The following is a 26,433-nucleotide window of genomic DNA, read 5'->3' as shown; positions in this document are numbered from 1 at the left end:
AATATCAGCAGTATTTCTTGGTTTTGAGCAGTATCTCTTGTTTTTACTTAGTTTTTACTTTGTTTTTACTTTGTTTTTGAGCAGTATCTCTTGTTTTTACTTACTACAAAGTTAATCTATAGAATAGCTGTTTAGACATAACTAAATTTGTCAGCAAAGCCTTTGTATCACCGTGGGACAGGTTTGAGCACTTGGTTAAACAGAGGTGGTCATATGTTTATGAAGATTTTTATGTTAAGTTGATACTTATTTTGTATGACTGGAGGCTTGGGTATTTCTAAAAGGTAAATATTTTTGTACTTGTGAACTCCTTGGTAACTTAACACCTAGTTTTCCCTTTTTAAATAAGAGAAAGAGTTGTGTTGGGTTTTGTTTTAAATACCTTGTTTTAATCGGTCTCATTTTTCTTACTTGATCTTAAGCTGGTGTCACATTTTAGTGTTTTTAATGACACATTTAAACAAAGAAAAATCTTTCACAGTAGTGGAATAACTTTCTGAAAAGTACATGATGTTCTTACAAGACTTTATGGTGCCTGAGCATGGTAAAAAACAAGAAAAGGAGATTGCTTCACTGATGAAGCATTTGCAAGGAGAATACTCTGCGAGTATCTTCCCCAGGCTCACAGGGGGATTTCTGAAGAAACCCAAAGAGCAATGGTCTGTGGAAGAGCCCAACAGGGGTGAATCTGGAGTGCCAGTTTCTGGCCAGTTACTATTCTTTTAATTGTAAAGCTGAAGAAAACAGCACTGGTTTAGTAGCTGTTGGCAGGAATTAAATGTATTGCTATGAGCTATTTAAGCTTCTCCCTGCAATCTTCAGCAGGAAAGGCAGGAGGGAAGCACCTGCAGGATTGCTCCCACTGACCATACGGGCTGTTGCACTGCATCTCAACTGTCACCACTGTCACCTTGGGTCTCTCTGTGCAACCTTTGATCCTGGGCTGGTTAACTGGATGTGCTAAAGCATATATGAACTGTAGTAATTGCCACTCATTCACTTCTGTCTTCATGGTAATAAAAGTGTGCACTGGCATTGTATAACCTGCTTTCTGTGTGGAGTGCAATTGTAGAGGAAGACTCCTCACTTTAACACTTCGGGCAAAGTGTAAAAAGGTAGTTTAAAATGTACTTATTACGCATAATGTATGAAAATATCCAGACCCCAACCAAGCTCAAGGATGAGTTTGAGGTTTAACTTCTATTATGTCTATTTCACACTTCTGAGACTTTTCACACCCGGGTGATCCCAACAGGGAAAGAAAGCTCTTTTAAACAGAAGCATTCAAAAATGCTGTAAAAGTTATACATTTGGCTTTTATCAATTAGAGGTGGAGTTATCAGCCAAAAAAGCCTGGTCGGGAATGGGATTTAGCCCAACGTTGGCGGGCAGCGCTCCTGCCTGCAGCGCTCTGTGCACCGCGGGGCACACCGCGCTCGCCTCTTCCAGCCCTTGCTATCAACACAAGCCCAGGCGCTGCCCGGAGCCAGTCCCGGCCTCTCCCTGCGGTCTCTGCCCGGCTGCAGGCGAGGCGCGGCGGGGCTCGGAGCGCTGGAGCCGGCGCCTGCCCTGGTTCGCCTCGGGCCGAGCCCCCGCCGCGCCTCCGGGCGGGCGCAGGGCATGCCGGGAGCCGCCTGCCCCCGCTGAGGCTGCCGCGCCGGGCCGGGCCGGGCAGGGTGGCGACGGCGGCAGCGGCTCCCCGGCGGCGGCAGTCAGCGGCCGGCTCCACCTGAGGGGCCTCCGCCTGCAAACCCCACCCCCGGCCGCTCCCCCGCCGGCGAGGCCCGGCCCATGGCGAGGCGCTCGCCGGGCTGCGCGGCGGCTCGGGGCGGCCGCTTCCTGCCCGCGCCAGACCGGCCCGCAGGTAGCGGCGGCCGCAGCTCGCCATGCGCGACTACGACGAGGTGACCGCCTTCCTGGGCGAGTGGGGCCGCTTCCAGCGCCTCGTCTTCTTCCTGCTCAGCGCCAGCATCATCCCCAATGGCTTCAACGGCCTCTCCATCGTGTTCATGGCCGGCACCCCCGAGCACCGCTGCGCCGTGCCCAGCGGGGCCAACCTGAGCGAGGAGTGGCTGAACGCCAGCATCCCGCTGGAGCTGCGGGGCGGGCAGGCGGTGCCGAGCCGCTGCCGCCGCTACCGCCTGGCCGCGCTGGTCAACTTGTCTGCGCTGGGGCTGCGGCCCGGCTCCGACGTGGAGCTGGAGTCGCTGGAGCAGGAGCCGTGCCGGGACGGCTGGGAGTACAGCCGCGACGTCTACCACTCCACCATCGTCACCGAGGTGCGCGGGGGGCAGGACCGGGGCTGCTGGAGGGGAGGCGCGGGGTTATGGTAGTGCCGGGGCGGGCTCCTGCCCGGGCATCGCGCTGGTGATGGATCTGTCGGGATGAATTTATTGTGAGATCTTCTGTTCGCTTCCACTTGTAAAAGTAGCCTCTAAGCGCAGCGCATTTGGTACATGTGCGGTGGCTGCTGAACGGGCTTCATCTGGTACCTGTGCAAGTGGCTTGGAGCAAGGGTCAGTGCAGGGATAGTGGGTGTACTCTCTGGGTGATTCAGAGAGGTCTCTTTGGACTCGGGAGATCAACAGGGTTTGTTTTTTTTCCTTCTATAAAAAGAATAAGCAGTAGAAGTCACCTGCATTGTGCATGATGCAGCAGGCGGGGAACCCTGACATGATGCTGTGTCCAAAAGGACACTGAACTTCATCTGTGTGCCCACGATGCCTCTGCTTTGGCCGTGCCCTCTGCTTTGATGTCCTCATTCATCTGCAGGGACAGGTCATGGTCTCCTCTGCTCAAATACACCCGATGGGTCAAGCCTGTGGTCAGGTCAGCCAACACAGTTGAAGCTGTGCCAATGGTCCCTCTAGGTTTAGGTGAAAGCTTTAGGACTCACACGTGCTGATTGACTTAAAGCGCAAGGAAATAGATTTTGAGGAATACTAGAATTTCAAGATGTGTATGGTTCGTTGGGGTTTGTTTCGGAAGGCTTACAAACCATTTGTACAGTCCCATTGCCTGTTTGTGCCTGTGGACAAGTTTTACAGAGCTGGAACTATAACTGTTGTTATTCCTTGCTTTGCAAAATGGGTTGTTTGGATAGTGATGGCTGTGAGCACTTAATGAACATAAGCTCACCTGAGCACAGAAGTCTTCCTCGGGAGGACTGGGGTGGGGAAGGGAGTGTGGGAGAGGAGCTGTGGCAGCACAGGGAATCATGGAATGGTGGCACTGGAGTTGTTGGAAACTTCCCTTGAACACGCATAGCAGCAGGGCTTTGAGTGATGCCACAAGGCTTCGTCTCACCTGTTTCTAAAGAGCTGCCTGAGAGGAAAGCTGCTCTGAATCTCTAGACCCTGCTCCTTGCTGAAATGCACTGTTGTGTAGGGCTGAGCTGCTCTTAGGGCAGCGTAAGGCAGTTGGCATCTTCTGAGGGCAATTCCATTCACGGGTGAAATGCAGGTTTTGTTCGAGTGCCTTACTATAATGTTTCACTTGGCTTAGATGTAGTTTCAGCCAGTGCTTTGTCTCTGGAGCTTCTTCACTGAGCTTTGTCTTGGTCTAAATTAAAACATCCTGAGTTATCAAGAGTATTGTCCAGGAGTCCTATAATCTATGAGAAACAGGAGCTAACATTTTGCTGCGGCTCCCCGGCAGCTCTGGTTTTGGCAGATGTTCCGTGTCTGTGGGAGGTGATGTTTGTCTGCCCAGACATCATGCACTGAGGCAGTTTTGGGGTTGGGTTTTTTCCCTTTATTAATGCTTCTGAGGGAGTTTTGCAAGAGCTGTGGCCTTTCGCATGCTTGCAGGTTTTTGGTGTTAAATTCGTTGCATTTCTTGGCTTGGTGCTGCTGCTTTTATGATTGACCAATCTTGTGTTTCGTTGCATATCTCGAACTCGTTGAATAATCATGAGGACCTTTGTCCCAGATTTCCACAGCCAACGCTGGGAGGGGGAAGGGAGAATTGTTTTAAAGAAAGCTTTTTGCTGAATGTCTCACGACTCTTAGATAAAGTCCTCGTTTATAGTTCTGCTTTTCAGGGAGATTTAAAACATTCAGTTCCCCCTCGCTTGAAGAGACACTTCCTTTTCTCACACAGACTAACAACAGAAGGTTGTTATTAGCCTGTCTGCAGTATTTAACCAGTTCCCATGTAACAAAATCCCTTTCTGTCTTTTACTTCTTGAAATGCTGTAGCTTGGGGGATAAGAAGAGCTTTGCTTTGGCTCAAGAAGCCATCTGTGTCACTCTTATTCCTCCATAAGTCCCATAAAAAAAGAATGTAGGAGTAACAGAAGTTCCTATGTGGTAATAAAAAGGAATAAAACCTGGGGTAATTAAGGGAAAAGGCTAATTTCTGCCAGTCTGATATGTTATGGGGTTATACTGAATAACTGGGAATAGAATTGAGCAGTGGGGTTAAGAGCATGAGTGGACTAGAAATACGATATAATAAGAAGACGTTAGATGATGCAGCAGTCAAAGCACTTTAGTCCATACGGGAGTAGTTCTTACATACTGAAACATAAACAGGCACATTTTGTACACACGTGTTCATCCTCTACTTCTAAAGGTGTGTCCCGTTGTTCATCGATTTGAAATCAGTTCAGGGCAGGAGGCGTGCTCCAGAGCTCTGTGGTTTATGCCTGTTGTGCTCTTACAAGCTTCAGGGACTGGCTTTGGCAGAGGAAGGATGCGCGTGGTGGGAATTGCCAAGAGTCCTGAGGCTTGGCGCAGGGCTGGTGCTCTGTCCTGTGTGGACATGCAGGGAGAGAAGGTTCTGGGCAGATCTGAGGGCTCAGAGGTTTCCATTCCCTGCACACCAGAGATTCAAGTGCCCTGGTGTGCTGTCAGACCTGCTGGAGATCAGCAGGTTATGCCAGACCTTCAGGAAGGAAGTGGAGACGGCAGTGGTGACATCTGGAATGACACAAATGGGCACTGTGGTACAGCTGTCGAACTAGAGGTTTCCATGTTCACCCTTTGGAAGGCAGAAGGATGTATTGTTTTGCTTTACCAAAATAATCCCAGGTCATGCTAGACATTGTCCTTTCTCCAGCCACGTCAAAAATGTGATGTATGAGGGGTAGTTAAGTTTCTGCACTGGAATGATAAAATACTTGTCACTTCCCTTCCTGTTCTGTGCAGGTTTTCTCTCTGTAACAACTTAAAACAACAACAAGAGGAGAAATTGAGCAGAATGTATATTTTGTACGTACGGACTTCTGTTTGTATTGCGATAATGAGCTTTAATAGCACATTTAGAGCTTCTAAGTATTTGAAATATACACATGTATTCTCAGAGGAAAGGGTGTTTAATAACACTCGTAGCTCTCAAGTAAGCAGAGTATGTTTATTTGGGTATAAACAACACCAGATACTGAATCAAAGCTCCTGAGTACTCAGTTGGGAGGCTGTGAGGTTGTTTTTGAAGAACCTGCCTCTACTTGCAGGGAGAAGCAAGTGGTAGGAGAGAGTACAGGAGATTGGATTGGCTTCAGAAACTCTTGCTCACGTGTTGATTTTATAAAGAAAATATTAGCACATGGGACCATCCCACTTCAGTTTTCAATTGTGTGTTATTCCCTGCAAGAGGAAAACAGCTTAAAAGTAAATAAATAAAGGAGTGGGAGGACTCCAGGTATTGTTGCTGTAAAAATTCCTGTTCCTATAAAGCTTTTCCTTCTATAACAGGGGTGTAACGGAGTGAGGCTCTTGAAGTTGTTGTATTTGTCACAGTTCATCTTTGTTCAGGGTTCTAGTAATGCTGTTAGGGAAGTGGGAGTGCTCCTGCAGAGGAACAGTTCTCTCTCATCTGAGAAACACCCTTTTGTCAAGTGAGGTCCTAAATTATATTGGTGGTGGCCTTGCAAGTACTTGTAACTTTCCAAACATATTTGGTACTGGTGTGTATTTGGTATATATTTCTTTGCTGTGATGCTATTGCAAGGACTTGACGATGTTTTGAAGAACTCCCCTATAATTAGACTTGCAACTTCCATGTTATGATGCATTAAAAATATTGAACAAATTTCATGCTTACATAGGGTGGCATCTCGTTATTAGTAGCTAGAATTCTGTTATTTCCTGTTTTGCCATCTCTTACAAGGTGATACAATTGCAGTGAAATGGAAGCGAGGTGGGGGAGCTGCATCGGTGTCTGGATGAGAGCCACTGCGGGATTTAGTGTTAGTAATTCATGAGGTGCCAGCTCTCCTTTCAAGGCAAGGGGTGCTCTGCAAGTGCAGTGGGTGCAGAGCCTGCACATAGGAAATTACCCCTTCAGGTTTTGAAGTGTCTGGAGAACACAGAGGAACAGTATTTTTCACTTGTGGTACAACAGTATCTTCAGCTGGCCTTGTGGCATCCTGTCTGCCTGAACTTGCCTTGCGGTTTTAGTGTGATGCTGTTATTTTGGGCTGTGAATGTTGTTCACAGTTTGCAGTTTAAAGAACTCAAATATTTCATCTTGGAGTCTGCATTTTGATTGTGGTTTGTGTGAAAACTGTAGGGAAGTTTTCTTTTTTGATAGCAGTTATATTAGTGTTCAGTTGCATGTTGGAAAGGTGTATGATAGAGTGCAGGAAATGCTGGTCTAGCAAGACTGACACAGTTGTACAGATGCTGCTTAGTGTAATTGTAGCTGAACCTGCCATAATACTTCTTGTTCAGGTCTTCTACCAGTCGCCTCTTCTCACCTACCCTCACCAGTGGCTGGTATCAACCAGGAATCCATTATAGAGGTGGATATCCCACCACACATCTTGACTCCAATGCATAAGTGATTATTGCTGGTAGGTGTGAGAATACTGACAGGCATCACCCCAGCCTGGTCAGTTCTTCAGGAAGAAGCTACAGCACAAGCTGTCCGAGTAAGAAGATAAGATTAAACTGCAGCAGAGGATGTCCTCTTCTACAGTTGTAATAAAATGGAGTGAGGATGCTCTGTGCCATGCCTAGAGCATTGGGTACCAGTGTTCAGCAGCTTGATGCTTTGCAACAGCAGTAGCTGGTCTTTGAAATAAACCTGAAGTGGTTTTCTCCTGTTTGGAGCCCCCGATACCTCGCTGGGGTTAATCTTATCTCATTCACTGGGGCAAAGGCCATTAGAGCTGGCAGGCTAACTCGAAGGATACTAAGAAATGAAAATAGCACATGATTTTAGAGCACTAGGTCATGGTATACCGTGTCCAAACAGCACTGGCAGCAGCAGAATTCAATCAATAACTGCTGGGACACACTGGTCTTCTATCAATGATGCTTCAGTGACTTCTTGGGCAATGTACAGCTGAGGGAAGGGAATGGTTGCAGAACGGTTCTGGAAGGCTGATGCCACCCTCACTGACAAGCAATAGCATGAACTTTGTTGGTGAGTTGTTAAAAAGTTGAAGACTTCAACATTCATTTACTGGGGCAAGAGGTAATAGACCTTAAAATCCCTTTGTTCTGATGGTCGTGCATCCGTGGAGTCTGTATATAACTGGTATTGCACAACCAAGGCAGTTTTCTCTTGGAAATTTGGTATTGAAGTTCACTTTGGTGCCTGGTTCAAGTGATCTTCAGCATAACAGCCCCTAATGTTGCTTTAATAGAGTGGAGAGAAAAACAAGCTAGTAATTAATCATTGCCACATTTTAAGAATCGCTATGCTTCCACCTGCCGATGCAAGGAGCTTTTGGCAGAACAGTGCAAAACATTTTACTACCATGAACTCTTCCCAGCAGGTCTCTGCCTCAGTGGCCTGAAGAAAGTGTTTGTTAATGGGCATAAGCACATCAGTGTCTGGAAAGCCAAGTGTGGCACAGCCTTGTGCCAAAGTACAGGGTGTAAGACAGATGGAGATGCCAACTCACAAGTACAAGGTGGTCAGCTGGAAAATAATGACTTATTTAGTAATGACTATAAATCGCTGAGCTAGATGCTTGGCTAGTTAGATTTTAGTTCTGTGATTGAAGATGACTAGCTCTAGTGGCTGTTGCAGAGATGATTCTTCGTGAGTAGGGAAGTCTTTAGTAATGCAGGATTTGTATTCATGGTATTTGTTTTCCTGGTAAGCGTCGTCATGCGTAGGTCTGTGATAACCACTGGAACCTTTGGCCTGTATGAATTTGGTAATGATCATTCACTGCGTAGTTCCAATTTGCCAGATCCATTTTACTGAAGCTTCCTGGCTGGATTAGCCTCTGTGGTCATCACAGAATTGCTCAAACATTCCTTAATCTGTACCGAAGTACAGCTTTTGTGGAATAAGTACAGAGTTAATTATAAATCTTAATTGCAGGTTTTAATCCAGACGATATCGATAACTATAGCAAGTTAAATCCCTTATGCGAGTGGTATGAATTTGTTATTAGAAAGCCACAATTCTGAAAGGAGCTTCTGTAATGATGTAAAATTGATGGTGTTGTAGGGTTTATTGAAGCAGTGCAAGGAGGGCTGGTGCCTGTGTCTCAGGTGGTGGGAGGCTGGAATGGTTTGGGGAGTAAGTGCGAGAATAATTTTGAGGGTTATGAAGTCTGAAGTAAGAGATTTTTCAGACATGAAACCACAATCGGATGATTCAAAGGAAATGTTAAGAAATTACTTGAATACAGTTATACATTGGGGAAAGATGCATTTTATTTGCTCCCATGACCTTAAAAAAATAATAATGATAAGATGAATTCATAAGGCAGTGTAAGGATTGGCAGCTAAAATTACACAAATGCAACGAAAGTGCAGCCTGTATGAATGAGCATCATTCACCTCCATAAGAACTTCCAGTTCTAATTCCAAACTGCTGCTCTTCCATGGAAGTAAGTGGTGTCTCAGTTGAGTTTTGCCATGGGAATCTGGGATTGGAAGGCCGCTGCTGGTTTTGTTTATTCAATGTGTGGGTTTTGGTGATCCTCCAAGCTTAAAACATACACTGGGATGTAGCTGTGGTGTGAACTGTTACCAGACTGGGGGCTGTAAGATTCCTGGAGGCAAAGGCTTAATGCTAAGGAGATGGGGCTGGCAGGCAAAGTGAAACGGCGACATTTCCACATGTGAGACCACGGACAAGGTGGATGGTGGAGCTGGGACACGCGGAAGTTGTGTTTCTTATGGGGCAGATCAAAACACTTTCCAGTACAAATTGAAAAAATAAAGAGCAAAACACGCTGTATTAATTATTTGTAATCAGGGGCAAGAGGGGTTAATCGTTGGGTGAGTATTTTTATTTCAACCTTTTTAGTACAGACTAAAACCTAAAAGTTTCCATCCCTAAAACATCAGAAGGGACCCTGGGGGAGCAGTTTGTGTAACTCGGCTCAGGAGGGTTTGGCCTCACGCATCAGAAGCATGGGTTGCCTCCAAATTCTCCTCCCGTGGGGCTGCAGGAGCTCTGGAAACTCCTCCAGTCACAGCAGGACAGTGGGGTGTGGGACGAGGTGTCCTTGCTGCGTTTTGTGCTTTCTTCTGTTATTTACACGCTTCTTTCCTCCAGGTAACCAACATGTGATTAAAATTCTTTCAATAATAACTGTTGGTATAGATGGAAAAAATAACACAAGTGCTGTTCCAAAAACACTGGGCTGAAGTGGGTAGGAGACTGAAACTATCGCAGTCTTCATTTAATAAACACATTGGTATTTTGTTCTTTTTTTTGTTTTCATTTTGGAGATCTTGGTTGGTTTGGTGTGTATTCCAATTTGTGTTCCAAGGATTATAATGGATGTTAGTTAGTTCCCAGTGAGAAGTGAACAGTCTCCAGTCTCTCTCAAAACCATATTAAAATGCGATAAAGGAGGAAGAGGCATTTTTTCCTGTGTTCCTGTTCCTGTAGTTCAATTTCTCTTAAATGGGAAATGTGCATTTTTAATGGCAAACTTCGTTATATGCAGGGAAACCAAGTCTGGGGTCTGTTCTCACTCCTTCCAAACCCAGCAGAACTGCAGTGGTTTAAGGGGCTTCAGTGCCTTTGGAAGGGAGCTGGACCAAGCGTATTATGAAATTATTAGTTACCATCACTCAGATACATGTCTGGGAAATGCCCCAGCCATCCCCTGTGTAAGAAAGGTACATGGGTCACACATGAAGGTAGTGTTGGGACCTCAGCTGATGGCTTGGGGTGGGTGGCCTCTGCAGCCCGGCATCCCTTCCCCTTGCTTTCCTGGAGCTGCATCTCTGCGGTAGGTTAGTTACTCATTCCTCTCGTGGAGGTTTTCTGTCCAAAGGGCACATTTTCATCCAGGCTCGGTCAAGGCTTTTAGGAGGGAGGGGAAATCCTGTTTATCAGAAGACTTTCATGTTCTCTCTCCCTGCAGTGGAATCTCGTGTGTGACAATGACTGGAAGGGACCCCTGAGCACCTCCCTGTTCTTTGTGGGTGTCCTGCTTGGATCTTTCATATCGGGACAGCTCTCAGACAAGTAAAGTATATACACCAGAGCTGCTGGCTCTGTTTGATGCTGTTTTGTGAGCAATTCTGTATGTGAAGTTTCCTGTGTCTGTCTGCAACTACTAACATGTCTTTATTCTGTGACTGTCTAATCTGAATGTACACAGAGTGTATAGAGAACACATCCTGAACTAGAACAGGATGGCACAAAGATTGGTGGTGGGGGTTATCTTTATCTGTTCATTTTTTTCAGCAAAACCACGCCTGCAGCAAACTGGTTTTGTGCCAGGAACAGTTGTAGGAGATAAGTTTCATCTGGAAAAATCAGATTAGTGATATTCTCTTCTAATTACTTTGGACCATGATCAGAGGGATTTCTGAGGCTTGTTTTCCCTTTTTTGAGGTCAGATATAAAACTCTCTTTGTAAACACCCATAGCTTCTCTTCCTCATCATCAAATGCAGCATCTAAATCCAACGATCTGCATGTGTGGAAGCTCAAAGCATGAATGCTGCTCAGCTGTACTCCAGAGAAGCGAGGCTTTCTTGTCTATCAGTACAAACATTAATAAATTGGAAGAAACTGTTAGTTCTCGTGATGTTGACAGTTTGGTTTTTTAAAGCTCCGTTTTCCTGATACTCTCCCTGGGATGTGCTGTGCAGTACATTGTGTGCTGTCTTCCTGATTGTCAGAGAACAGTATGTGGTCCTCTGATTTGCAGATTCACTTGTAGAGTTTATATTTCTTTGAAACACAATCCCTGTGCCACGAATCTTGTAGCATCGTTCAAGGCCATTGCGTGGTTGCCTGCTCATCAGGTTGGACCAACCTTGAGGTTGGAGGCAGTGATCCTTGAAAACCAAGCAGCTCTCCTGGACTTCTCTCTAGAGCCATGTGCCATGGATTTTTCCAGGCAGATCCCTGATGAGGCCAGTGTTTACTCTCCCAGTGATTCTCCGTTCTGCCTTGTTTCCTCCCTCATGATCCTGCACTTCATCATTGCACAGCCAGCAGCCGTGGCAGCCTCCAACCCTTACGTCCCCAAACAGTTCTCCCTTGTTTGCAAGCTGGAGGTCCAGCAGTGTCTCCTTGTGTCAGCTCCTCAGTCATCTGCATTGTGGAAGTTGTCATGGATACATGCCAAAACCTCCTGGCTCTTGTCCTTCAACCCCCCCCATGATGGCCAGTGCCTTTGAACACAAGGCTTCCTGTGGTTGTCTGAAGGTGGCCTCTTTCTTTCTGATCCCGTGGACTGCAGCAGACACCCACAGCGATGCCAGTGTTGGTCTGCCTGTTAGTCCCAACCCATAAGCACTCAGCTGACTCATCATCCATCCCCAGGCAGCGTTCTGTGCCTTCTGGCTGCTCTCACATTTCCACCCTTCACCATGAGGTGTCTCCCACCACTTCATCCTGATGCTGCTGCAGGGCTCAAGCGCTTCCTTCAAAAGAGCTCTCAGCCCTTTTCTACAAGGATGCCAAGTGTCTTACATGGTGACTGTCCAACAGGTGAAGCAGGAGCAGTTCTCCTGGTGCCAAAAGCCATGAGCTTCCCACCTTCACAGTCACAGGATTCTCCTCCTGCAGGTCCTTCACGTGGTGACACAGGTCCTCGGCAGGCACAGTCACGGAGACCATCAGTGCAGCTCATCCAGTTACTCTCACAGGACATCAGCACTGACTCCTACAACAGCTTGATGGGTTTAATTTATTTAATTTCTTTTTTCTTCCTTTTTTCTTTAATACTTCATCAATAGAACTGCTGAAGTCCCTTAAATTGGTTCATTTTTTACCAGGAAGAATGAAGATGGCAGCATGGGCTCACTCTACTGATAACAGCATCTTACACACCTCAGGTTTACCTCTCCTTTAGAAGCTTGCTTGCTTTTTCTGTGTGTTGTAACATGCTGCTCTGTGTCATGAGCTGTGTGCCTCTTAGGAAAAGAGCATCTTGTACTCTTGCATTTTAAATAATTTGGTGATTTTATTCCCTGTTCATCCTATCAGTAAGAAAAAAACAGTGTCCCACCATATGCTTAAAGGCAACTTGACTAGCAGCCCTTGGAATATTACTTTCTCTTGGCCAGTGGATATTTTAATGTATTTAGAATAGTTGTGCCTGTGTCATGTTTCCTGAACCTCTGATTTCTGCAGATGTTTTGTATCTCCCTGAGAATTCATATGAGTAATCTTATTTTTCTGTTGCTGAAGATTTCGTTTATGCTGTTGTATAATAATATCTTTTCTTCCTTTTTAATCTGTCCACGGAAGGTTTGGCAGGAAGAATGTGCTGTTTGCAACTCTGGCAATGCAGACTGGCTTCAGCTTCATACAGGTCTTCTCTACCAGCTGGGAGATGTTTTCAGTGTTATTCATGCTGGTCGGCATGGGACAGATCTCCAACTACGTGGCAGCATTTGTTCTTGGTATGAAAGTCCTGCTGGGCACAGTGTGTGTTCTCTCCTCTTGTGCTTTTCCTGCTCCTTTTCAGTACTGGCTTAGGGTTGATTTGTTTGCCAGGCAGTGCTGTTAAGTGTGTTGTCACCACACGTCCTCTCCTTGGTAGTTTCCAGTCGATAGAGGTACAAACTGAATTAACTCTGTGGCTTGCCATCCTAAAAAGGCAAAAATATTATTTGAAACAAAGTTCATCTTCTAGTTGGAGAGGTAAGACATGTAAGACATGATTTTTCAGGGATTTCTGTTGTCCATTTTGGGGCCTAAATGCCTGATTGATTTAAAATATGTGAACACCAAACAACTGTGAGGTTTTTTGGCCAATAGCAAAATAGTCTTAGAAGGAGATACAGGTCAGGAACCTAATCCAGGCATCTCTGAATTATTCTTTAAAGAAGCTGTTTTCTCTGTAGAGATCAACCTGACCTGAACTCGTTTATGCAGTATGTTTTGCAGTATGTCAGGTGGGTTTAGTTCCTCAAGTAAAATGTGAGATTCTAAGAAGACAAAACCAGAAAAGTATTAGCTACTTCAAGCCACAGAAATACTGTATGGCCCAGTTCTCTTCCTGCTTTATGTATCATTACCTGGGTTGATGCAGGATCACTGCATGAAGCAGATCTGTGGTGCCTCTAAAACTGGGCAGCAGACTGCACTAAATACTATAACTATCCCATATAGTGTATTTCAAAGCCAGTTATTAGAGGTGCTTTTGGTACGTTATATGGTTGCTGTTAGGTTAAATACTGACCTTCCCTCTGCTGTTTTGAACAGGCACAGAAATCCTTGGCCAGTCAATCCGGGTGCTGTTCTGCACGCTGGGCGTTTGCATATTTTATGCATTTGGCTACATGTTGCTGCCACTGTTTGCTTACTTCATCAGGGACTGGCGGATGCTGCTGCTGGCGCTCACTTTACCTGGGCTGCTCTGCATCCCGCTCTGGTGGTGAGTATAAGTGAAAAGACTTCAGTCTTTAACACGTCCTGTCTGCAGATTTGTAAGGTCCAGACTCCAACCAATCTTTACCAATGAAATTCAGGAATGGGCAGGTGAAGAATGGGCATTGTGTCCTTTACTCACCCCAGCTGCAAGTCCAAAGCTTTGTGGGTGATGTAACTCATGCCTGAGAAGCCACTCTTCAGTTTCTGTAGGCTTCTATAAAATGAAGTGGTACACATACAGAGAAAATAAAGAAAAAGTCAGTAACACTCATCCTTCTGCACGAGCTGAAATCCATGAGTAGGCCTGAACTACGGGCAGAAGGAGAAACCAGTTGTTTTGGGAAGCTGGGCAATGCTTGGGTGACGTAGATATGGCAAGCTACAAATCAGTACTCACATCTGTGAGACTTCCGTGTTTTCCTCCTTAGTCAAATACTTCTAGGTGGCATGTAAAGTTCGAATAGTCCACACGGTGGTGGTGTGTCCTCACTTACTAGCATTTGTGGTTCCCTCCAGTTTCTCACAGAATTGAATGACTGGTGAATTCTGCTTTCTGACTTGCCCTCATGTGACAGCATTTACAGTTACTAATTTTACGTGTGTTATTCTTCAAGGATACACCTCTTAACATACAGAAAGCAGCTTGTGTAGTCACATTTCTGAATTCCTTTTACAGTTTCCCACACTCTGAAGGTTTTGATTGCTCTTTTTTCTCTGAGTCATTGCTAATTTCGTTAGTACTTCTAAAACCCACAAACACATTTTGGTCTCTTCTTGTTCAGTGTGCTAGTCTGGTCTTGTAAACCTGATTTCTGTTGTCATTGCTCTACTTTCTGCAAGATGTGGCAGGTTTTGATATCTTCATGCCTGAAACAATGTGTATTGGTGCCTGCAGCAGTGCTTGTTACTCTGAACCTTTTCTACAGGGTCATTCCGGAATCTCCACGGTGGCTGATATCCCAAGGAAGGTTTCAGGAGGCAGAAGATATCATCCGAAAGGCTGCAAAAATGAACGGCATTACAGCCCCAGATGTGATACTGCACCCGAGTGATGTAAGATTGATTTAGCCATCCACTGGACCTATTAATGACCATGTAAAGTGATTGATTTCCAGACATATGAATGGAGTTATCCCTGCAGTGTTATTACATACTTCTCAGATGGGTAAAAGGTCATCCTTTTCCTGAAAAGCAGAATACCCTTTCCCCGCTTCATTAAGATTTGCAAAGCCCTTGGTGTCTCATTGCCATGGGAATGCCAACATGCATTCTTTTCGATCCAGTTTACAGCCACCTTTTTCCTTTAAATTCTAGTTTTGGGGGAAGGTAATGAATTTGACATACCTTTTGCTTTATGATCTGAATACTAGGACTGAATAGATTTTATACTTGCACACCGTAATATAGTTCTGTAAATCTTAACACAGGACTAATCCTGGTGAGTGGCACTGGAATTAATGTTATTCTAGTTCATATTCAATTCCAATTTTTACTCCATGTTAAAGAAAGCAGAACTTAAGCCCTGTTAGGATGGAGTAGGTAGCAGTATCTTTTTTATCTTTTCTTCCCCGTCTATTTGTTCCAACATGTTCTTGTTTCCTCTAGGTATCTCCTCTTTGTCTGAGCTGTTTGGTGACCTTAAGGTGTAAAAGCAGTTCCACACTCATTCAAACATGACCTCCAAAGGTCAGACAGACAAACTTTTTGCATAATCCAGGAGAATGGCATCTTTCTAGGCACATCTGTAGAACCTGTCTGGGCAGTTGCTCAGTTGTGTTCTGGTTGACAATTGGTATTGTCTTGTCATTTATGTGACAATCCCTTGTATGCTCACTTGCTTTTCAAGGCCTCTGTCCCAGGCTAAGGCAGATGGTTATCCACTGAGCTGCAGGGTTTTGCTGTTGACATTGAAACAGCTTTGCTTGGGTTGAAGTTAACTGAGGACCAACAAACTGTTTGTACAGACTGATTTGTAGATAGTAGGACAGACATCCTGGCTTTGCTGGGACAGAGAGAGAATGCCAGGAGAACCCAGACCTTCTGAGGAGAGCTTTTTCCTGGGATAGTCATCAGAACATGGGGTTTTTTCCTTTGTTATTCCTCTTCTCATGCTGTAGCCATGAAAACTCACCCATTGCCAGAGCTGTGGCAGGAGAACAGAAAATTAGCTCTGGCTCCAACATCTGCTTAAGGTCACTGTACTTGGAATCCTCTACCTCCTGTTCTTAAAAAGAAATATTGATTTGTTTGCCATCTAAGAATGGGGTTGGATTACAAAGCAGCAGAAGACAGGGGCAAGGAAACTCTGGACAAGGGGAAATGCTGACTTCTGCAGTAGGATGGGCTGGAGTTCATGGTGCTTATTTACAGATAAATCATTGCATGTTAACTTTGAGAAACACAGATTAACATTCTGGCACTCAAAGGAAAATTAGCTCAGTGAACAGGCACTGTTTAAATGCAAAACTCCCGCCCATCTTTTTACTTTCTAAGGTAAAAGCAATGCCCTGGACAAAAAATCAGTGCAGAGCTTCTCTCCATCAGTGGTCTGTTTGTCCTGTTCTCGTGCCTGCTTTCTGCAGAGCTGTGAAGCAGGAGGCTCGCAGCCTCTTGAGTTTTCAGGAAGCATATTCACGCTGCAGAGAGGTTCTCAGGAATCTGGCTGGCTCTCAGCCCTCCTGCCTTCAGAACGTGAGTTCTGGATGGAGGAGCGACGCCAGCTCATGGCTGGAGTATTCCTCAGCCCCGGGCAGCTGGGGAGCAGCACCTGCAGCATTGAGGCTCCAGAGGTTTCAAAACCAGTTAGGTTCCAGCTGGTGACTGGTCGCAGACAAGCTGCAGAGCACAAGTAGAGGCTGGTTGATTGAATTATCCCATATGAGGGAGGTAGAAATGTTTGGGTGATAGGTTTTATTTCAAACCATCTTTTTGACCTCCCTGCTCTTCTCTTAGCTTCTTGTTCTGGCCTGTTCTGTCAGGGATTGCGTTGTCTGCTTATCCAGCTGCTAAAAGCCAGGGTCCTTTTTTTCTCATCAGCTGTGACTGAATTTTGCTGTTCCTGGTTTTGTTTAATGGTTGGTTTGTTTGGGGGGTTTTTTTCCTCCTTTTTTTGTTTCCTGTTTGATGGTTTCTTGGCAACAAATAGTGGCAAAACTGGAGAGTACTTAGAAAAGATCATGTGACTTATGAGAAAGGCTGGGAGCTGCAAAGCTGACTGAAGCTGACTGGTGGGAGGTTTGGCTTCAGGCAGAGGGAAAGCTATCAAACATAAAGAACTGTTTGCCTTTCTTAGACAACAAAGATTTATGAAGGCAAATACACTGCAATTGGGTGTGCACAAGCATGGGACTGCTGGTATACCCTCCAGGTCAGAACAAAATATCACACAAAGAATTTTCACCTGACTGCAGGGATTACATAAACTTCATGTTCCCATTAGCTCAGATACAGTTTACAAGACATTGAGAAGATAATGTACGTTTTAAGTTGAGGGACAAGAGATAAGGGCCCCAAATTAGTGTCCAGCAACTAGCCTCCCAAAAGAAACATCACTAACTGAATATGGAAGAGAGGTTGATGAGGAATTAAGTTAAACTAATGGTTGCTTTTGTCTCTTTATTGGTGTGTTGTGTCCTGCAACACATGCATCTACTTTTACTGAACCAGCCTGATATTTATAGGGGAAAAAAGTACTGTAAGCTGAACTAATAGAGTAGAAGATGGTACGATAGACCCTCTGGAAAGAGTTGAGAAACATTTAAAGTTATGAGTAATTGCGCTCTACTGTAGCTACAATGATAATTTACTTTTATTGGTAACTATTTGCACATACCACAAAGGAGTACACAGTGCCACCAAAAGGCAATTCAGTCTTTAAGCATATTGAAATGTAATTTGACATCCTCAGGTCATGCTGACTTTAAAAATTAAGAGAGGAAGTAATCTGTGTATACAGTTTATTGTGCTTGCACTTAATAGAGGCCTGTCAGGCAAGAGTGAGTCTTCTAGTTGCGGAAAAAGAAATCTTCACTTCAGTATTGTGAGGTGTTGGCTTGGCAGCTTACAATTCAAAAAGTGCCAAAATACTTCAGTATTACCTTTCTTCATTTTAATTCTGAGGTGGATAAAGTGCTCAGGATGCTCATTTGGATGGTTGTTTCTTTTCTTGTTAATGTTCTTGCTGTAAGGCTGTTAAAGATACCATTAAACCGATGAGTGAGTTGCTGTGATAAATCCTGAAAACATACCATCTTTTGTGATAGCAAAATATGACATGGCTAGAAAACTGTGATGATTCTTCTGCTGTATCAGAGTTGATAGTTAAAATCAATGGAATTTGTCTTAAATCACCTTTTATATATTCTGAAAAGCCTGTCCCTGTTACTTCTTGTTAGGAGCCTAAATGTGAGGATACTGAAAAAATCTTAAATTCTTTCCATTTTTACAATCTTATTGAGCACCAAACTTGTTCACGTGCTTCATGGACAAGTATCTTTGCATTGTTTACATGGAAGTGGTTTTATACTGAGGAGCTGGAAAGTTTCATGGGGAAAAGAGAAGTTTGTTGCCTTTCTTTGCTTATATTCTTAGAAGATCATCTCAAAACCAGGCTAGATAACGATGGGGACTCTTCAACTCATTAGCCGGTTTGTCTCAGTTTAAGTGCATTACTGGTGGTCCAGCATGAGGAGTCATTTACTGAATCTGTCCTGCTGCAGTTTAATCTTGTTATTTCTTGCCTGGTCCTCCAGGTCCACTGCAGACAGTTTGTCACTTCTTTTGCTGGTCTTTGAAGACAATTCTTGGTCTTCTGGCCCTAAATAAACCCTCTGCTTTTACGGATCATGTTTTTCACATGTCTCTTCATCCCTTTTGTCAAGGTACAGTGATCTGCATGATCCTCAAGGTACAGTGCTCAAAACTGGATGTAAGAGCCTGCCAGCAGTGACATATAAATCATGAATTGATGCCGTTGCTTTTTAATTCAAGTATAAAAGTAACAATAAGTAGTTGCTTTGTGAAGCCTCAGGCAGAGGAAATTATTACTCATTGCAGCCTAAATTTTAAGTACCTTTACATCAGGGAGGAGCAAGTACTTTCACAGGTAGTTGGCTCTTATGGCTTATATGAGTTTGGTTAAAAGTGAGGCACTTGTTTCAGCCCTGCAGCATATGCTGTGGGGAGGGGAGTTATTTTCACAGTAATTCTGCTTGCAGGAAGTTCATGTTCCCATGTTTGGTTTTGTTTGTTTTGTTATTTCCAGCTGCAAGACCTGAATTCCCAGAAGCAGCAGACATACACCATTTTGGATCTAGTGAGAACCCGAAATATCCTCACTATCACGATTATGTCAGTGATTATTTGGTAAGCAAGTGTGGGTCAGAAGTATGTAAGCACAAAAGCAGCAAAACTGTTAAAACCTGCTCTTTGAACACAGAGGTGTTCTGAAGAGATTCATACAAAACCAGCTCAAAAGCCAATGACCTGCTGGCTGAAGCAACAATAATCTGGTTGTGTAGGTTCTTAATCTCAGTAACAGTCTAGAAACACATCTGGATTGTTACTCCTTTCTGAGACAGGCAGGCATATCCTGAACTGAGGCAGAATCAGATCAGCTGGCGATGATGTGTGGGAACCCTGCCTGATATTGGGCCTTGGGGAATGCTCTTCTGACTGTAACAAAGTCTTCAAAGAGGAATAAGTCATGCCCTGTCCTCCAGTCAGAGAACTACAGGGATCTGAACACATCCATGCCTGACTTAGGGGGAGAATCTTCCCATCGCTTTTGTATCGTCTCTTAAAGGGATAAAGCTGCCTTTGAAGTTTTAATCTGAGGTTTCCCTAGACTTTCCTGCTAGCTGCTCTGCCTTCCTGCCGTCTTCAGCAGGGTTTTGCACTAGCTGAAGCCATACTTGGATTAAACAGTGGTCATTCTCCTTTACCAGAAATCTCAGTGAAGCTGTAATTGCTCAGAAGAGAGAAAACAGAGAGAGTAACTTACAGCCTACCAGAGGCTATAAAAGCGAGGTTTAATTAGTGCGTGTACCTACAGCGTCCTAACCAGGAAGGTCCCTCAAATGCTTTGGGGCTAACTAAGTTTATTTGCTGCCTTTTTGAACAGTGTTTAGTGGGGCAAAGCTTTGGAGGTCAGTTCACTGAGCTGCCAGTGCATACAAGCTGATGTGGCTTTTTGGGTCAAAGGATGACTTGGCTAATATTTAAGCCAGATTCCAATGCCCATCACCAAGAATATCAATACAGTTTCCATATACTGTTGTTTTACCTCCAAGTCCAATTGCTGATTCTCACCTTTAATTGGAAGTAAGCTAGGGAATCAAGACTGCCCTACTCCTAATCTGTATGGAGTAGGTCAGAAGTGAGTTCTGACCTACTCAGAATTCTGTAGGTCAGAAGTGAGTTCCTAGGCACAGCTGATTTTTCATGTGTGGTTGTAGAAATCAAATACAAAACACAAATGAACAACATTTGTGGTAGGACAAAGCATCTGAGAGAAACAGCGCAGTATGGCAGTATGTGATCCATTCCATATGCTGGAGGGTTTTTTACCACATGACAAATGAAGTTTTATGGTAGGAGGAGGAGTCAAACCCATGCAACTGACTTAGACAGTCTTACCTCCTCTTGCAGAAAGTATTCAGTTGATTTGGGCATTTTTTCCCCACTGTTTTTACCTTGCATGTCAGTTGCCTGACCTCCTTTTAATTGATTTCACAAAATACAAAGCATCATGTGCTGACTCACAGCAGTGTTTTCCAATTCACAGTATACCAATGGCATATTCTGAGTTGTGAACCAAAAGATCTCGTAAAAGAAGCTCTGTAAAAGAGGGTGGTTGTAGGTAGCAGTGTATCACCTTTACATATTGCCAAACGTTTTGTTAATTTTTAGTAAGCTTACTAAACCCTTTGCTGGGTTTGCAACAGGAGGAGGAAGTTTGGCTTCTTCTCACCCTGGGATGTGTAAATACCTCTAAAGTTTTCCTAGAAAATGTGTAACTGTCAAGATCTGCCAATGTGATAAGCTGAGGCAAACTGCTTCTGCAAGTGAGTTCCAGCAAGCACACCTTATTGTGTATAGAAATAACTCCTAGGAGCACAGTGTTGAGGAAAACACTGAGTAACTACTTCTGAGAAGAATAGCTTTAGCTGTCAGGGCACACTTAGCAGCGGGGGGTCACCCTCAGCTGTATGACTTCATACCTTACCAGGTACAATGCAACTTATTTTGAGCAATTGGACCGTGAAGACTCTTCCTGTGAAGTGAGGCAGAGGAAGAGCTGATCTATTGTCAGTGACTCATGTCATGCTGTGCAGTGATTTTGCTCCAGTTCTGTTCTAACACAGATGCTGAAGGAGATGAAGTGCTGAGTGCTTTGTACCCACCACTGCACCTGGACAAGCCCTGTTCCAGTGCCCATTATTTCCTCGTTTACTTTGTGTTGCTGGTGAACCTTCTCTTCCCAGCATCTCCCAAGACATGACAGGATTTGTCTCTGAGGCCAGTTGTGTGTTTCCCTTGATTGTGTGGGAGCCAGCTCTCATCTGGCAGCAGCACAATTAAGGTGGCAGCGTTCCTGGCCACCAGGCTCTGTCCTGCACTAATCAGTCCAGGCACCAAGCCATGCAGACGTGGCTTGGATGCTGCCCAGCCAGCCTGGGGCATGGCAGAGAGAATCCCGGATTGTTTGGGTCTGCCGTGGTGCTGTACTCGTTCTCTCTGAATTTAGACACAAAGCATGGGGTAATGACCCAGAAAACAGTGTTCTTCACCCAGAGCTCCCTGGTAAACAATGAAAAGCTACTGTATGCCTCAGCAGCAGTAAAATTCAGTAGTCCAGACTTTCAGTTTAAGGCTGTAACTACTAGGAATAGGAACTGCTGTATCCCTGTGTTGGTAATGGTCATCACTTATCTCCCAGGGTTGGCTTGATATATGGAGGAATATGTGAGAAGTAGTCAGTCCCTCTCCATCAGCACAGTAAGCAGAGACAAATGAGATGTCTAAAAGTGACAAATTCGTGGAGCTTCCTTGCAAGGTCTGAACAAGAGTGGGGTGGACAGTTACACAGTCATGGAATGATATCAGAAAGGAAGTATGACCTCTCTAGCTGCAGTACCATCCAGCACCCAAAACCATGGGCTTGTAGGCCTGTTCCTCAGCAAGGCTAGCAACAGCTCTGCAGTTACCTCATTGTGGTAATGCTGAATAGGATGTTTTTAATCTTTTAAGATATATTTTATTCTTTGAATTCAAGAACATCTTGAAAGATAAAATGTATCAGCACTGTTAAGTTGCTGTCTTGCTGTTTCTGAAGTCAGTGCTTTAGCTGCTTCAGAGGTGAATGAATCTGGCAGATGCTGAATTTGCCTTACAGAGTGGTTTCTGTGCTTAACAGACGTAAAAGAGGTTCACAGCAGCCTCAGGAAGAATAGAAATTTGTCTGATCCTGTTATTCCGCTTCTTTCAGGATGATCATCTCTGTTGGTTATTTTGGGCTGTCTCTTGACACACCTAACCTGCATGGAGATGTCTATGTGAACTGCTTCCTCTCGGCAGTGATTGAAGTTCCAGCCTACATTATTTCCTGGCTGCTGCTTCGCAATCTCCCGCGACGGTACTCAATGGCTGCTGCGTTATTCTTGGGAGGCTGTGTTCTTCTCTTCATTCAGCTCGTGCCTTCACGTATGCAATCGTTAGTTGATCTCAAATATGTACGATGGGTGAAGTGCAGTACCCTGCACTGGGCAGATGTGGAGGAAAAGTGTCCTGAGGGGACTAAATATAGATGTTCATTTCCTGTCTTTGTCCCTCTTCGTTGGTTCTCTGTGCTGCTGCACAAGGAGCTCACAAAACATGTCAATTCAAATACATTTTGAAAAGTGGGTCATTGGCTTTGTGGTCTGTTGGGATTAGCATTGTAGTCCAGATTTGCCTTTCATGCACATCCCTCGCAAGGTGCCTTGGTATGGTCCAAGCGTAAAACCAGGACTAGACAAACCAGAGTTTGATAGGAGGTTACCAAGAGTCTGCAGAACTTGCTTCCCAAGCAGCTGTCAATGACTGTCTCTTTATGGCTTGTTTCAACAGTTACATTCAAGGGAGTCACTGTAGAAGCGTTTTCGCTTGGCGAAGATGCTTGTACTGAATTGGTGTCAATAATTAAGATAATGTTTGGCAACTGGAAAGGAGGACAAAATAACATGTATTGGATATCAAACCATATGTATCTTCAGGACAGTTAGATTAATAGGGTTATGGACTCATTACTGATAACGCTATGGAATATGATGGGGGTTGTTGTTGCTTAGCACTTGTTTACAAATCAAAGCATAAACAAGAGAATGCACAAGAGCTGCCTTGCTTGTATTATGTAGGTAATAGATGTGTTGTGAATCGATTGGACACTGATACGATCTGTTTGCATTTTCAACTCTGTCCCAGTTAAAGTCAACCCAGCTTCCTATAATTAAATTATTGACTTGCAGCTAAGAATGTTGCTGAGAAACCAGAGCAGGAAACCAAAAATAACTTCTTTCAAACATTTAACTTGGTTCACTTTATTAAAAAGGGCTAGAGAGCAGTAGCAGGGATCTGAAATCTGAGAGGACCTCTCCACTTCTTGCTCTGTTCTCCTTATTTTTTGCTTGGCAGGAAGCCCCATGCTCAAGCGGAAATTAAAATGTTGAGTCCTAATAATTAAAAATTAAAACATAAAATGTTACCCATGCTTGTAGAGATGTACAGGAAAAAAAGATGCCAAATACTGAGATGAATTAGGCAGGAGTTACACAAACACAATGGAATTGAGAGAGGCTATGAACTGTCAGAGCTTTATTGAAGTCCTTACTGCATTTTGATTTCAGATATTCGTCCACTGTCTATTCTGCTGGTGATGTTGGGGAAATTTGGGATCACATCTGCCTTTGCAATAGTTTATGTTTACACGGCTGAGCTCTACCCAACAGTAGTGAGAAACATGGGAGTTGGAGCGAGTTCCATGGCCTCTAGACTGGGCAGCATCCTCTCGCCTTACTTCGTTTACCTTGGTAAGTTAATGACTCTGTGTGTGTGGGGGAGATGCTGGTGGATTGAAAGCAATGCTTTCTGCCCACATCAGTATCCTGCCTCTGCAGGTCATTGGGCTTTGCTGTTGAAGAGATGCTTTGAAGACTCATAATCTGATTGACTGAACAGGGACAGCTCTTCCAGCTGTTGTTTCCCGGTCTCTTGAGTTCCATAACCCACATTTATAACAACGTAATGCTTTGAACACCAGACTGTGAGGGGGGCTGGCTGGTTTGTTTTCTACTGAAGGCGTAAATCTTGCATGGATAAAGCCCTGTGCCTAGGTACAAACATTATCAGAGACTCAGAACTGATACTAGCTTGCTTGCTTGTTTGTCTTCAATGTATTCTGCTAGGTGCCTATGACCGATTCCTGCCTTACATCTTGATGGGGAGCCTGACTGTGCTGTCAGGAATTCTGACTTTATTTCTGCCAGAAAGCTATGGTGTGCCACTTCCAGACACAATTGATCAAATGCTGTTGGTGAAAGGGTAAGTGTCACCGTGTCACCCTCTGATCTTAACACATCTGTTCTCTATGTGGAGAAGAAGAATGGACTTCCCTAAGTATTGCCAAAGGGAGAGGCTGGTTTTGGTAATGCAGTTAGTGCAGGGTTGAAGACAAAAGAGCTTGGCTGGAATCCTGATTCCACTTCCCAAGGGTGTATGTTTTGTACATCTACGCTCCAAATTTATCATTTTAGTCTGAAGGCTGAATGAAAGTACATGAATGCATGTAGGTATATTAAATGTACAGTAAAGTACAGTTAATGTAAAGTGTAGTAAATGCATTTGCTTTATAAAGGTATAAGGACACTTGGTGGGTTATAATCTATCTTCCTAGGTTCTAAAAGTCATATAAGTACTGGTGGAGGGCTGAACTCTTCCAGTTTGGTTCAACTGACCTAAAAATGCATTGAGAGCCTTTGGCCTTTTGCCACTGCTCTGAAGGTGGCACATGAGCATACACCTTGTGTAAGAAAGGGACTTGTCCAACTTCAGCCAACAGGATATTGAAATAAGGAGGCTGTAATGTCAAATAGGGCTCAGGATATCAAAGATGTTTTCCTCTGTCCCCCATCTATTTTCTAAGTGATTTTTCTTTCTTCTTTTCTTTATTTCCTTTTCTTTTTTTCCCAGATTAGAATACAGACCTGCATCTAGAAACAAAAGGGGTTCCAAGGAGGAAGAAGAAAATCCAGAGATCTTTAAAAGCACAGTGTTTTGATGGAGCTCCTGTGTACTTTACTGGTGGACTGAAAGTTAAATGGACTTTTTCTTCTAAAATGCATTCTAGAAAGGGCTAGTGGCAACACTTCCTGTAATTTTAACCTTATTTATTAATTTAAACACTGTGTTCCATACATTCTCTTTTTATATGAGCAGAAGTAGTGTATAGCCTGCAGTGAGATTTGTCAGCCACAGCTGGTTTAATAGAGCAGTACCATGGAACAGTATCTGAGCAATCCTTTGTAACTTTAAGTGTAGTTCAACTGAAAGATACTTGAAAATGAGTTCAAGGGCTGGCAGGTACCTGGATTCCTCAGTGACCCTTCCCCACAGCTAATGCACATCAAGGAGTCAAAATTGCCAGAAAAAGCTGCTAATTGGGTTTGATTCCTTGACTTCTGTCTCTGGACAGGAAACTTATTTATTACAGTGGAGGTGATGAGAACATGCCCCTGATCTCACTCAAATGACTTTGCACATGTTGAATTTGTTACCAAATTCAGGAAGATGCAAAGAAAGATTTTGAGAATGAATTGGAACTTGGTGTGTTCTCACTCAGCACAGATGGAAAGGGTTGTCTTGCACAAACTGTTCGTAAGCGCTGAAGCTTTGCTCACAAAATTCATGTGATTCCAATGCTGGTTTTCAACTCTACCTGCATGGTGAAGCTGTTTACATCTGGCCCTGCCTGTGGCCTGCTTCCAGGCTGGATTTACTTTAAATGATGCAAAAGGTTTCGTCTCTGTGTGGAGGGGAGCGGTGGTCTTTTGGGGTTGTTCTGCCTTGATTGGTGGTGGAAGTTTTGTGTCTACGTTGTTTTAACGTCTTCTGTGCAATTTGGATGATGGAAACAATTCTGCTGTCCTTGTTCTGTGCTTTTCACACACGTGCACATTCACACGCACACAATTAATATGTTTAGAGCTATGTTTTGTGTTAATCTATGCCACTGTATTTGCCTCATGGTGGAATGTACTGAGAACAGACTTCAGAACGTGGTTCTGAGCACTGGCTCTCGATTCTCAAGTGCCAACACTACAACTGCTGTGAGGTCTGTTGTTTCACTTAACTCTCATGTAATCAGTGAATTGTTTTCAAATTGCTTAAAGAAAAGAAAAAGATCTTGTTGACAATCTGCCAAGAAATTGTTCATTGAGTCGTGGGAGCACCCTTGGCATTACCTGTGTTTCTTTAAATACATACAATATATCTGTACACCCAGTCTCATTTGTGCTATTCTGATTATACTTTGACAGATGTGAATGGTGAAAGATTTCTCACTTGTGGCATTTGTCTGTGTTTTGTTCTGTCTTGTTGAGACTTAATAAACAGAACCTAAACCTTTGTAGCCAAA

General features: G+C 44.1%; 1 protein-coding gene across 4 annotated transcripts; it reads left to right on the top strand.

Annotated features, from left to right (window-relative positions):
* The first annotated feature begins 35 nt into the window (after nucleotides 1-35).
* Nucleotides 36-26,433, top strand: LOC115615600 (solute carrier family 22 member 5-like). Of its 4 annotated transcripts, none has more exons than XM_030503935.1 (10): nucleotides 39-2,279; nucleotides 10,292-10,395; nucleotides 12,636-12,790; nucleotides 13,596-13,767; nucleotides 14,690-14,816; nucleotides 19,027-19,127; nucleotides 22,252-22,466; nucleotides 23,648-23,830; nucleotides 24,206-24,341; nucleotides 24,995-26,433. In XM_030503935.1, exons 1-10 carry the CDS (start codon nucleotides 1,887-1,889, stop codon nucleotides 25,011-25,013), a joined length of 1,605 nt encoding a protein of 534 aa, XP_030359795.1. In that variant the 5' UTR covers nucleotides 39-1,886; the 3' UTR covers nucleotides 25,014-26,433. The 4 variants fall into 4 exon arrangements, with proteins under 4 accessions (XP_030359797.1, XP_030359795.1, XP_030359796.1 ...); XM_030503934.1 differs by having other exon boundaries at nucleotides 41-2,279; nucleotides 24,990-26,433; XM_030503937.1 differs by lacking the exons at nucleotides 24,206-24,341; nucleotides 24,995-26,433 and having other exon boundaries at nucleotides 36-2,279; nucleotides 22,252-22,476.

This window comes from Strigops habroptila, chromosome 12 (assembly GCF_004027225.2).
Source record: "Strigops habroptila isolate Jane chromosome 12, bStrHab1.2.pri, whole genome shotgun sequence".
In the NCBI taxonomy this organism is placed as follows: Eukaryota; Metazoa; Chordata; class Aves; order Psittaciformes; family Psittacidae; genus Strigops; species Strigops habroptila.
The sequence above is the reverse complement of the archived record's forward strand: the minus strand, read 5'-3'. Positions and strand labels throughout refer to the sequence as shown.

What these genes read in the sequence shown, in the direction of transcription:
- LOC115615600 (XM_030503934.1), top strand. Translation starts at nt 1,887, where the DNA reads ATGCGCGACTACGACGAGGTGACCGCCTTCCTGGGCGAGTGGGGCCGC. An exon ending in TGATACTGCACCCGAGTGAT is followed by an intron (nt 14,817 to 19,026) that starts GTAAGATTGATT and finishes TGTTATTTCCAG; the next exon opens with CTGCAAGACCTGAATTCCCA. An exon ending in GCCTTACTTCGTTTACCTTG is followed by an intron (nt 23,831 to 24,205) that starts GTAAGTTAATGA and finishes GTATTCTGCTAG; the next exon opens with GTGCCTATGACCGATTCCTG.